Source organism: Pteronotus mesoamericanus, unplaced genomic scaffold, assembly GCF_021234165.1.
Source record: "Pteronotus mesoamericanus isolate MK-2021 breed Mesoamerican mustached bat unplaced genomic scaffold, CSHL_Meso_final scaffold_232, whole genome shotgun sequence".
NCBI classification, from domain to species: domain Eukaryota; kingdom Metazoa; phylum Chordata; class Mammalia; order Chiroptera; family Mormoopidae; genus Pteronotus; species Pteronotus mesoamericanus.
The window spans coordinates 23,427,279-23,440,716 of NW_026555311.1; the positions used below are offsets into that span (position 1 = coordinate 23,427,279).

General features: G+C 39.9%; 1 protein-coding gene across 2 annotated transcripts in view; it reads left to right on the forward strand.

Moving 5' to 3' along the window:
* The window catches only part of FAM13A (family with sequence similarity 13 member A), a 266,776-nt gene extending 253,998 nt beyond the window's left edge, over window positions 1-12,778 (forward strand). Inside the window, exons 21-24 of one of the 2 annotated variants that reach the window (XM_054591743.1) lie at window positions 1,305-1,388; window positions 7,209-7,405; window positions 7,984-8,085; window positions 10,329-12,778. In XM_054591743.1, coding sequence (XP_054447718.1) covers window positions 1,305-1,388; window positions 7,209-7,405; window positions 7,984-8,085; window positions 10,329-10,455 — 510 coding nt within the window. In that variant the 3' untranslated portion in view covers window positions 10,456-12,778. The remainder of the gene's footprint in view (window positions 1-1,304; window positions 1,389-7,208; window positions 7,406-7,983; window positions 8,086-10,328) is intronic. The other variant, XM_054591744.1, reaches the window with a different exon arrangement.
* Window positions 12,779-13,438: the final 660 nt, after the last annotated feature.

The following is a 13,438-nucleotide window of genomic DNA, read 5'->3' on the forward strand; positions in this document are numbered from 1 at the left end:
AGCGGGTAGGAATTTTTTTTTCTTTTGGGAGTCATGATGTGGCCATATACATCCACCTGACACATGCTGGGCTGACTCTCCCACCCTCTCCTCAGAGACAGCACCAGGGGAACAATGCTTGCTCCAGGCCTCTCCAGGCCAGAGTGCCTCTGGTCCCAAGGGCCCTCCGTCAGCAGCCTTCTCTCCCCCTCCAGGAGGGGATAAGCCCTTCGGGATTCATATCTAGGGGGAAACCCGCTAAGGACCTTCCAAGAGCAAGACTCCTCTCTCGGGGGGATGTAGAGAAGGGCAAGGTCGGAAGGGAGGGAGGATAATGAAGATTGTGAAGGTGCTTTCAGAAGCCACCATCCTTGGACTTAGCCACTTTTGGCCTCTGAGTTTTTATTTTTTCAAGAGCAGAGAGCAGCCACTTGCCCTTACTTCTGGACAGGCCTTTCAGGATGGCCAGCTTGCTCTCCCGCTCCCTCCCCGCCCCATGAGTGCAGGCTGAATCCTGGTCCATCTCCTGGGGACTTGGTTGCCTCTGTTTCAGTTGCCTCTGTCTCATCTCCAGAGACCTGAAGGCTTCCCCTGCTGGCCTGAGGCTTTTTTAGTAAGCACACAGCCTCCCATATGTTGTTGTTAAATGCATATTCACCTGAGCGGTTGCTCTTCTAGCCCTGCTTTAAATCTTCTTGTTTATTTCTAGACCTAAGCTATGGTCTTGAAATGTCTTTTCACAGTGTAACTTGTTCATGTGAATGAGGGAAGGCCCGGCAACCGCAGGCAGGTGTGTCTGAAGAACACTCCCTTTCTAGAAATTTCCTGGAGAATAAATTAGTAACTAAGCAATACAAGGATTAAATATAAGGAGTTTTTTTGTTCTTCAGTTAGGAACACTTAGTGTCCCTAAACAAGGTGAATGGACGAAGAGGAAAGTCAGAAAACCTTTGTATCAATTGATGAGCTGACGTTACTGTAGTTCAAGCGTTCCTGTTGTGACTGTGATTGGGGCAAAAAAAGGCGGGAAGGGAGGTGCTTCTCCTCAGATTTTTCCCTGCGTGTTTGGCTAATGTATTTGTATGTTGTCCTTGCTTTCATGTGAGCTCCTTGGTTTGGAGTAGGGGAGGGGGGAGATTCTGAAGTAAAAAACAACTTGAAAAGATCTTTGGTTTCTGCTGGTTTTCCAGAGGATTTTTGGCGGCAAGGGGTTAGAGCGCATCACTAAAAGGCAGTAATAGATACTGGTGGGGCAGAGGAGGTGGAGAGCTGGCGCAAAGGGGAAGGGGTTCTCAATGTAACCTACTTGTTAACACCTGTCGCAGGGTTCCCCCTCCAGCAAGCGGAGAAGCCCTTTGCTGCAGCCCATTATCGAGGGTGAAACTGCTTCCTTCTTCAAGGAGATAAAGGTGAAGACCTCCAGCTGCTAACCTCTTGCCAAATCCCTCAGGTTTCCTCCCTTTCTCCTGGGAACGGAAAGGGTTGTGACTGGGCCCTTCCACGATGGCTTCTTGCGGCATTCCCTAAAAATCTGCACATAACCAACATGAACAGTCCTTTTTTATTTGTATTATATATGAGCTGATTTCCTTAGTTTCATTCCTTCCCCTGCTTTTTATTGATGTTGAGTTTGTTGTTATTTGTTTTCAGGGATGATACTTTTGTTTCGACAATGTCTTTTTGTTTTGGGTTTTTCCCCCTATTTGGAGAATCATTTTTTCTAGATTTCAAAATTTTATTAAATTAGCTCATTGCATAATTTTTTTTGAAAAATCTCATTTATTGAGTTTACAGAAAAACCAAAATTAAAGGCAATATGAAAACACACAATAAAAATGATCATTTTATAGACAAATATCATAGTTGCCTTTGACCGATTCGCTGGTTCAGTCTGCCCCAGTCTTCCTTAATCTTCCCTTTCCCCAACACTTGTTGTCCTCAGGACTTGTTTTATAACCTGTTCTTCATCAGTGAATGTGGTGCTGTGACCGGCAGTCACTAGAACATAGGCTTGGATTTATTTCCCAAGTAATTGTGGACTTTATACAAATAATCCTTGTTCTCATTGTCTGCTTTTGCTAGAATGGGAGGTATCATCTGTGCCCATAGATCTCTGTGTCTCTGTAGGGACCTAATTGACCTGGACTAGGATCAACCTCTTTCGTGTTTTTGTTTCTAGACAACTGATCAAACTGGATGGCCTTATGCAGGCTCTAGAGGTGAAAAGTCAACATCAATCTCTCTCTCCTTTTTTTTTTTTTAATCTGTAATTGTTTAAGGTGTAAGGGGGAATAAAACCCAAAACAGAAGTGAGTTTTAAGAGTTTGCCTTGTCCTATTTCTGTGAAAGTTCCAAGCCTGGGGTGGTCATTCATTTACTGTAGTTAGGAAAGATTACTTCAGAATATGGTGACCTCGTTCCCACAAAGGGGTGCCAGCTAAGAACGGCTCCATTTTCTCTCCAGATGCTCATTATAACTGATGTAAGGTACCCGAAGTTACACAGGTTTCTCTTTCATTTACTTTATTCCTTTTCTTATCTCGCAAGAGTCTTAATACTTATACACCTAATTTTAAGGTAGTAGGCAATGATTGTGCTCACTATTCATATTATTCTAAATAGACTTTATGAAAATGCTCTAAATGTGCAATTTAGGTGATTATGCTATATTATATCTCAAAAACTAGAGCTGTTGTCTTACAGTAAGACTTGACGAAAGAAGACACATGTTGCCTGGCTGGTAATTTCACACAAAAATCAAATCATTAAAATTGAAGAAAGTTGGATAGTTGTATGTATGAAAATTAACGTATTTCTCTTAGAATCATGCAATAGAATTCTTACTAAAAATGTATTTTTAACACATCCAAAATATGTCACTTAGTAATTGCCTCATGAAATGAATGGAAGACATATTAATGACGCTCTTTTTAAAAGAGGACGTTCTTCCAAATGTCATCCTTTAGCTTAGTTTATTTCTCTCACAAGTATATTTTGGCCATGGCTCTTCTGCTGGCCCATTTGGTGGTCAAAATTTCAGATAATTTTGCGATGATTACATTGCTTTTGTAAATAACCCGTCTTTTAGTTCATTTTGTTCCAGTTGGCTATACTTACTAGCATGTAGTTGGATTGCACTAATTCTTGGCAATTGTGATACAATTTAGAAGTCGGTATGTGTGCAGATAAGAAGATTGTATCTAAGTGTTTTTTGTTGTTTTTTTTTTTTGTTTAACCGCCCCTAGTTTAAATGTTTGTGGGAAGAAACCAGCTGTGTATGAACTAGAGCCAGCTCCAGCTCCGAGGCCCTAACTCTTCCAGGCCCGAAATCCGAAAGGCCATCTAGTCTGTTCTCCAATCCAACATAAAAATTTCCTCTAAAACTTCACTGACAGACTAGAGACACCGTCTCTAAGAGTCTATCTTTAAGCTTGACAAGTTTACAGCAGTAAAATAAAATACAATATAATTATGTAATATGTAATTTTTAAATGTATAGGTTTGATAACTATGTAGCAATTAATGAACATAAGTAAAAATTATATTCATAGTTATAATTAATGTATTACTTTCTACTTAATATGCTTGGTTTTGCTCTCCGAAATGCCATGGAATAAGCACAGTGCTTCTTGCACTCTGTATATTTGCAGTCTTCTGACCTGCCCCCTTCCACCCACATGCTGTGAAAATTTTTTCTCCATATTCTTCCTACTATGGGTTCCAATGACATGGGTTCCAGACCAGCCAGCAGTCTAGTGGCTCTGCTGTATATGCACACACAAATTTATCCATATCCTTCTTAAAAACTGATACGCAGAACTATTCACTAGTCTAGATGTAGTAGAGCCAGCAAGGCAAAGGACCCGGGACTCGCCCTGACCTCGATCTGGAGCAGGGAGGCCCTTCCGTTCTACAGGTCTGTGACTACATGGCTGTCAGTGTGTCGTGGGGATGTTCGGCTTTAGCACTGTACTCATGTGGGGCCAGATATTCGTATTTTGCCATGTATAGTGCACTTTTTTGCCCAAATTTTTGAGGGAAAAATAAGGACGTGCATTATACATGGGTAGTACTAATTCCATATCTACATAAATGTTTTTAATTCTTTTATTTATGCTTATGCATTAAAAGTTTAACTCTAGAAAACAATAACAATATCCCTATGTTCAAAAATAAATGCTAGAAGTCCTTTATAACACACAAAAAAACAAGAATCTCAATATAAGTAAATAAAGAATTGATTTAAAAAATTGAAACAAATGATTTTTTTTTCCTGAAAGTTTGGGCCAAAAACATGGGTGCACATTATACATGGCAAAATACGGTAACTCTTTGTTGTGGGGGGCTGGTCTCCATTTCACTAGATGCCGGTAGCTGCACTACAACCACCCTCTCCCCAGCTGTGCCCACCAAAAATGCTTCCAGACATTTCCAAAGGTCTCCTGAGGGGCTAACTCACCCCAGTTGAGAAGCAGTGATTGTGACCCTGTCTCGTTGTTGATTTATGCAATACCCCGCTTCCTTTCCCATGGATTGCTTATTGTCTATGTGTCCAGCTTTTTTTCCCTAACCTAATTATAGGACCTTGAGTTTCCCAGTTAGTTATTTTGCATACTTCTATTCCAGCCTTATGAAATAGAGTAAATCTAGATTTTGTATTCCAACATAGCGGCTATCCCCACCCGCTCTATATTGCCTACACATTTGGTAAATAGACCTTTTGTGTCTGTATCTAAGTGACTGGTAAATAATGAGTAAGGTAGAGTCCGGTAAAGAGCCTGCTATAGGCTTTTCTCTCCCCAGAACCACGCCCCACCGTGTCGTCATTCTGCAGATTTCTCACAACCAGCTTCCTTCAGTAGCTCAGCTCGCCTCATTCTTTATTGAAATCCAGATATCACACCAATCCTGTCAAACAAGGGAAAACAGTTAGCTTTCATGATTTGTTTTTCAGGAGCCAGTGCTCATCACTGTTGAGCACTATTTCTTTATCAGTTGCTCATACTGTCTATGGATTGATTACTTTTAGAATCTACCCAATATTCACAGCAACCTGCTGGTCTTATAATTTGAGGATCTATTTTGCTATTTATTTTTTTTCCTATGATTTTCACAGCTTACTGAAAATAAGTTTTTTTACCTTCATCTCAAAAACCCTTGAGTTATCACTATATGCAAAACCCATTCTCATATTTTTAAGTTCTCTCAGAACCACAGGATGTAGTCGAGAAGGAATACACACCTGAATTCCTTTCTTACGTGTCTCGAGCTTTAAAACTCTCTTAACAGTAGTTTGTATTTCTCTTTTAAAACTAAATTACTAGACTGTTTGACAGACATTTTTTGAGCACCTACTATTCGTGGGCATTGGCCAAGCTTTGGGGACAGCAGTGTACTAACAGGTCCAAATCCCTGCCTCTGTGGAGTTTACAGTAGGTCAGGTAGTTCGACCTGGTCTTCCTCACCCAGGGAAGGGAAAGGGGGAGCAGCAGGTTGAGCTCCACTGCCTGTGTGCCAACCTTACCTTACTGGGCAGTCAACAAACATTATCTCAATTAAATCTTATAAAAACTACATAGGTGGCCCGAGCCAGTGTGGCTCAGTTGGTTGGAGTGTCATCCTGTAAACCAAAGGGTCACAGGTTCAATTCCCAGTCAGGACACATTCCTGGGTTATGGGCTCAGTCCCCGGTAGGGGTGTGTATGAGAAATGGCTGATTGCTGTTTCTCTCACACATCAGTGTTTCTCTCCCACCCTCTCTCCCTCCATTCCCCCTTCTAAGCATGTTATCAGGTGAGGATAAAAGTAAATAATAAAAATAAAAACTGCATATATGGGAATTATTACTTCCTCTTATACTAAAGAAACTTTAAATTACTCACTTAAAAATCACTTTTACTCTGTTAATTTAAAAATGTTTTTAATAATTTAAATTTAAAAATATTAATAATGAGATATTTGCTTCCATGGACCAGCGAAGAGATTAAAGATCTGAAGTTACCCCGGAGAGAATCTGGAAAAACCACCTAGTTTTTGCCAATGTTGCCATCATAACAGTGCTTTCATTATAGTTATGTAATAGTCCTTTTGTTTTGTTTTGTTTTTTCTGTTTGTTTATTTACATTATTTCTCTTCAGAGTCATTATTGTAAGCATGCCAAGCTTTACGGGAAGCAAATCCACCACAGGCAGCACGCGTTCTTGTACTCTGACCACCAGCGGTAGCTCTGCCTGCCTCCTGAGGTGAATTTGCTGCATTGGCACTGAAACCACTTGGTTTAACCCAACCGACTGATGTAGTTCCTGTTGTTCATGTCTCTGTGCTCCCAATTAATTTTTTCATTTTTCAAGATAGTAGAATATTCTCTCCTGGTCTGATGTACATTTTGGCTGTGCATTACTTCATTTAAAATCTTTCTTTCACTATGCCGTATACCTGAAACTAATACAAAATGTTGTTCAAAACAATATTGAATGTAAGTTGTAATTTTTAATTTAAAAAAAGTTAATCTTTCTTTTAGACTCTGATATTATTTCTTCCTTACATAGCTTTAAAATTTACACTAAGAAATACTAATTTGACTTTATTGTTTTTCTAATCGCATTATTGTCAAGACAGAGAATATGATATTTTTCTTAGAATCTTGGATGCTGAAAAATACAGTCATGGCCCTTATGGGAAGATAAATATTTTGATTTTCTCAAAAGTTTCCTTAGATTTTGTGTATCAGGCAACCACAAAATATTTTATAATCTCAATTCTTAGATAGAAAGGCTGTATTGTTCGATTTCTGAGAATGTTCATAGCTTAATAAAAAATATTTTCTGAGATGTGCAAGTCATGGAATCCTGAAAACACAGATTGCTGGTGGTGGATTTTGTTCTGTATTGTCACAGAGCTGGGAATTTTTAGATTCTTTTGCCTCATTTGATGAAGGGTATAAATTATGATAGTTGCTTCTTCCTACCCTCAGCCTTAGCAAATGTTAATTATGATGTACACTGATTTTTGATAGTTTTTTTCCTTATAGAGTAGCTGTGTATGTTTTGTGTTACTTGCTGTATACATGTAGGTGTTTAATAATATACCTGTAAGGTACTCAAGTGTTGCAAAATGTAGAAGAAACTATATGGGATCTGGATAATTAAAAGATTGTTAAGTAACACTTGTAATGAAAGAATACCAGAGAAGGTAACCAGATTTTGGCTGGGGTTGCTGTGTATCTCCAGGAAGAAGAGGAGGGTTCAGAAGACGATAGCAACACAAAGCCAGACCTCGCAGTCACTCTGAAAACCGATTTCAGTGCCCGTTGCTTTTTCAACCAATTTGAAGATGATGCTGATGGGTTTATTTCCCCGATGGATGATAAAATACCATCAAAATGCAGTCAGGACACCGGGCTTTCAAATCTGCACGCTGCTTCGATGTATGTGGTTTTGGTGGTGGTGGTAAAATGTTTGGGTGAAAATAACGTTCCTAAATATTATTTTAGTCTCTGTACTTAAATTGGCTGACAAAACACAAGTAACATACCTGGGGTACATCTGTTTGGATAACCAGTAAATTTTTTAACTTTGGCACAGTTTTTTTTATATGCTTCATCCTGTGTTACTTGAGGGAGCATCTAAGATCTTAAACAATCAGGCGGTCTCTGCAACTGGCATCGTGTAGATCTCTACTCCGTGGCTCATCACTGAACACTCACTGAGCACAGATATCATCTCTTTCTTTCAAATCAAAATATGACAAGAGCACCATGACATTTCACAAACCCAAAGAATTCAACAGAGCAGGAGCCTTACCGGAGCCCCCGAAGCCGTAGCTGTTGTCAGTGTTTTCAGGGGCCAGAACACATCCATTTCTGCGGACCCTCAGTTGCCGCAACAGTTTTTTGCATTTACGTGCTCCCCGCTGTGTCCACGACCCCTATCAAGTTGCACATTCATTACATTTAGGACAACTTAGATTTAACTCAATTTTTTTGAATTTTTTTTCTCCTCTTAGACCAGAACTCTTGGAACACCTTCAGGAAATGAGAGAAGAAAAGAAAAGGATTAGAAAGAAACTTCGTGATTTTGAAGACAATTTCTTTAGACAAAATGGAAGGTAATGCATGTGTTTTCCTTCCTTCTCCCCCTCTGCACACACGTGCTTCCTCTTGCCTGTCAGACCTGTGTGATGCCTCCCAGGCGGGATCACTCTGCATCCTCCTGCAACCAAGTCCTGGCGTTTGTGCCCAGGGCCCCTTTGAGGTGGCCGTGACATGGTACGGTTTGTGTGGTCCTTTAGAAAGAAATGCTTCTTGGGTAGTGTCCGAGGCAGATGCCGATTGAGCTAACATTTATAAACCTAACCCGTCACATCAAATTCTCATCTAAAATGAGCAGCTTGAAGCTAAGTTTCCAGCCAACAGCACTGGTTTGTTTTAGTATTTTGCCTTAAGAAACTAGAAGAATAAATAAGGAAAAGAGGACTAAATCTTGCTGGTTTTAAAGCATATTTTTAAAAATGAAGATGATAGATGTTCCCTGTGAACAAAAAATATACAGGAAGCAATAAATCCACCTGATTAATAGGGTACTTTTCTCTGGTGAGTTTTAAGGCACAATGGAGTCCTTATATAACATTATGCTAAGAAATTGTCTTCTGTGTTCTCAAGTGACTGCACGCAGAATGTCTGGCTCAAGCCACAGCAGGACACAAGGACAGAGCAGGGAACAGATTTGCGTTTCTTACTCTGGAGTTAAGTTTTATCATTTTCAATTGATTTTATTTTGATCCAAATTATCTAAGCAGTGTAAATATAGTTTCTCATTAAGTCCCCTTTCATACTTCTCAAAAGTGTTAGGAAATAAAAGGAGCATAAAAATTAACTCTGGCATTTAGAATGTGTTGTTTTCCAGTTTATTTCAATTAATGTATTCACTTATTTTTAGGATCTCTGATATAAATTTGTCCGGTAATGACTTTCTCAAGATTTATAAATTTCAGACTTAAATATTTGCTCTTCTTTCTTCATGTGTTATAAGATACCTAGAAAATACAGGTAGGCAAATAAAAGAAATCATACCCAAAATAATACTACTACCCAAAGACAAACTAAGACTGTTTTGACTCAGTCTTCTTTCTAGGCATATTTTTGGTTCATCTGTTTATCTTTTTTCTTTTCATATAATTATATTCACATTATGTACAGACCTGTACATGAGTAACTATACATCATTCCATAAACTTAACAAGTATTCAGAAAGTATAATTGATGGGGATTAATAATCACCAAAGTTTAACTTCAGACGTCATAAAATCTATCTGCCTTCGTCATTTGTATTTGAGGAGAGTGAAGCCCTAAGAGGGGCGCGGCCGGGGTGCCCCCCGATACCCCACCCCCAGCCCCTCTCCCACCATGTTCCCTTCACTGACCTGTGCCAAAACACAACCTAGAATCATTTCCTTGAACAAGGCAGGGCAGGAATAAATAAGTTTATTTATTTTAGTTTATTTAACAAAATAAAATAAAACCATGCTATTGCCTTTCCCATATTAATTATTTGATAAGAAGGAAAGGAAGTCCTGTATCTGAATGTTTACATGTGCGTTTCAAAGTGAACCGAGAAGCAGGACAGCGCCGCCTCATGGCGGGCAGCAGCTTTGCAGTGGGGCTGCCTTCCGACCCGCTTTCAGCCTGTATGGAATGTGGGCGACGGGACCCGCACTGACGTCATCCTCATGGTTACATTACATTGTAGAGACAGATCCACTTAGCATAGTGCCTTACTTACAATAAGCACTCCATTAATGCTTGTGCTTATAAAAAGAATGCATATAAAATTACTCAGTAAACTGTAAAGGCTTACTAGTATTTATTATATGATTCAATTGTTGAATTCCAAGACTAATTTTACAATAATTAGAAGTGTTAACTATCTGTTTTTAAAAACCTGTAAATTATGGTGTACCAATTGCTGATTAGAAATTTAAAGGTTCATTTGATAATATATATAAAAGTGAGAAAACATTAAGTGTAAATGATTTCAGTGTATGGAGGCTCTTAATGTGAATTTCTGCTTTAGAGAGAAGTTCCTACATTTCTTAGTCCTTCATATCATTCTACAAGATGCCAGATTAACTATAAAAACTCGGTCACATAGTGCCTTTGGGGAGAAGCTGTCCTTCAATGCTTCAATGTCTAAACCCAGCTCCAGTCTTGATACCAAGTGACATTTTGGCCACACTGATTCTACAGGTTGATAAGCTGCAATGTTTCCACATGCTGATAATTCACCTGCTGAACAGTATCCTCTAGGAGACAGCCGATGATCCTCAGTCCCCTTTCCCTTTGTTTCCACTAGAAATGTCCAGAAGGAAGACCGCACTACTATGGCTGGAGAGTACAATGAATATAAGCACATCAAGGCAAAACTAAGGCTCTTGGAGGTGCTCATCAGCAAGAGACACACTGATTCCAAGTCCATGTGAGGGGCAGCCCCAGCTCAAGTGAAGGGGGCCGGCGATGCGCGGCGAATGTGCTCCCCTGGGGAGGAGCAGCTCTGCAGAAACTGGAAGGCAGCCTTAGAGCTGGACCTGCAAAGGCTGGCGCCCTTCTGCCTACAGGCCTTTGGAATCAGCTCTAGATTGAAGACGGCAACTTGTCCTGATTTAGGAAGTTTATAAGGGAAAGTCAAGATTCCTGTGCTCACGTGCCCATGCAGACACTGTAGTGGCAGCTTTACTAACACTAGCAGTGATGAGTCACTACATTGGGACACTTATCTGCAGAGATTATACACTGTTCTTCCGGGGATAACTGAGAAGGAGGAGACCATTCTCAGTCTCACTGGGATGAAAACCAGCCCGGGACTTCCTAGAGCAAACTTGCTGTGCAGGTGGCTGTACCCTTTGGACCCCGTGAAGCGGGAACGTGCATCAGAGCCCTATTTGCTGCCTCGCCCATTCCTGTGACCTTTCCAAAGAGCTGCGCCTTCCCCCAGTTGTGTGAATTGTTTCCCCGTCAGCTCTCAGGTAGATGGAAGCTGTGTCTGCCTGGAATGGCAGTGCAAACGTCTATGTGACAGTGTGTTTCTTCAAGACTTCCTCAGCGGACAAAGAATTGTGATCCCTGTACAACTGGATCACGTGCGGAGGACAGAGGGACTATAGCAGGAGCTACATTAATGCTGATTTTTATATCAGGTAACAGGGTGAACAGCCTAGAGAATTCTTTCCCGTTTATCAGTCTCAGATTTTAACATCAGACACTAAGGGAGGCCAACATGCTATGGCAACCTGTTTGGGCTCGGTTTTGTTTTGGCACTAGCCAAAGGTAAAGGCCCTTGCTGAACTCTTAGCTGAAGCGTAGTGGGGAGAGGGCTGGGGGGACAGAGAACCTGTGTTCTCAGCCATCTGAAGACTTACCAGAGTTTAATTTTTTTTTTTTTTTAAGTAAACCTGCACTAAAATCCCCTCACTGAGGGATAAATGTAGCCCTTGGAGCTCAGCCCAAGGCAGAATCTAAATCACACTATTTTCAAAGTCATGTAGGAAGAGAACAAATAATGGTGTGTAGCCAATTATGATTATAATTTTTTCAGAGACTACATCACAACGCTGTCTATATTAGACATTTTGGAGGGACCAGGGAATTTAAGACCCCAAATCATCTCTTCAGTGTGCTGACGTCACTTTGTGATCTGTTGTGTTAGTTTTTGACTTTTAATGTCTGGACTGGGGAAAGTGGGTTTTGGCTCTGCCTGTCCATCCCAGGTTCACCTTTGCGCTTTGTGAGGTCAACTAGGGTGTCTGCACACCAGCCACTGGTTGCCAGGAGAAGGCTTTTTGGCAGCTCTGCCTGTCGAAGACAATGTTGCAGGTTGATCAGGGTACCCACCTCTGTGTTGTACCTGTGTGTGTGCGTATGTGTGTGTGTTTGTGTTTTAAAAAGAAGAGGAAAAAAAACAAAATTCTACTGGCCAGTTGTTAGTTTCAAAATGGGTTCTTGAGAAACTGGTCAGATTGTATTTATAGCAGCGTTTCCATTGCTGAAGTGAGGGGGCAGCTCTGTCAGTCGCAAATTAAGTTGGGAGTCGGTGAAAAAGAACGCCTTTAAGTTTGCTCCTAAAACTGTTTATATAGAAGCATGACCAGTGTGTTAGAAGTGCCCTGGTTTAATCTACACACTTAAAGATGGTACCTAATCCTACAAATTTAAATGTATATGAAAATATAGTTTGGTATTCTCTGCTCTACTGTTTACATTGCAGATGGCTATAATTTCAAGGACTTATATTAAAAATAAAATGATGCACTTTAGGACGTTTTCTATTTTTGAAATCTGAACATTAATCATTCATATGACCAAAAATTGTATTTTTTAAGAGAAATACATGTCTAGTCTGTTCCTTGTAATTATTCTCTTAAATAAGCTGTAATATAAATCATTACCAGTTAACTTTAAAATGTACATCTGTTTAAGAGTATTGCTTTGAAAATGCTAACATGCTACAGAATTTTAAAAGAGGAAAAGCTATATAAATGAGAAGCTTCTAAATGTTTTGAAATCTATTGTTTCTGCCAAAGGTAAATTAAGTAAAAGGTTTATTCAGGAAACCACATTCAAATTTATATGATTGAATAAAAGAAAACACCAAGTTATGGTAAAATAAACTGTGTATGGAATGTTATGTTTTCCTTTGGAATTTCTAATACTCTATATACTTCATAGTTTGGCACCCAGATCCGGGTGAAGGGAAGCCCTGTTTACATGAGTAGGTCCTATCTGAAGACCCGTTAGTAGGTTCTGACTGCCAGAAATGCTGAGACGAATTTGTTTCCACAGCAACCATTTCTGCAGCCCAGGGTCTCAAGGCCCTGGAGGCAGCGTCTAACTTAATTGGCTTCACACTGAACACTCTGGACTGTGGGGTTTTTTTTCTTTGCTCTCTTGGGAATGCGTCTGTGTTTATTACCACATGCCGACAAAATAAATGTCAAGGGTTATTTCATAACAATAAGTAAAGGTAAAGCATGAATAAACTTGATTGTGTGGTTGTAAGAATTAGATATAGAAGAGGCTTATACTTTTCACAAGCATTTGCTTTTATTGCGCTTAGTGTGGAATAAACATTGAAATAGATGTTTATATGAAGTATGGTATCATTACTGCATTTCATCTTTGAATCATTTGGTTCAGATTTCACTTTTCAATCATGAGTGCACAAGGTTTAATGTGAAGGGTCTGCTTGGAAGTTTTTGAGACAACCGAAGTTTGTCCCGAGCTGTTAGAAAGCCGGCCCAGCCTGTGATCTCCCATTCAGGGAAAATTTCCATGAAAGGCCAGGTCAAATTAGAGTTCTTTCCTTTGGTTACCAGTTTGCAGCCAGGATTAGTATTGCCAAGGCATGGAACAGTGGTGTCTCTATCTGTAACATTGGTATAATTTTTGCTTTGTTTCACCCTGATGCAA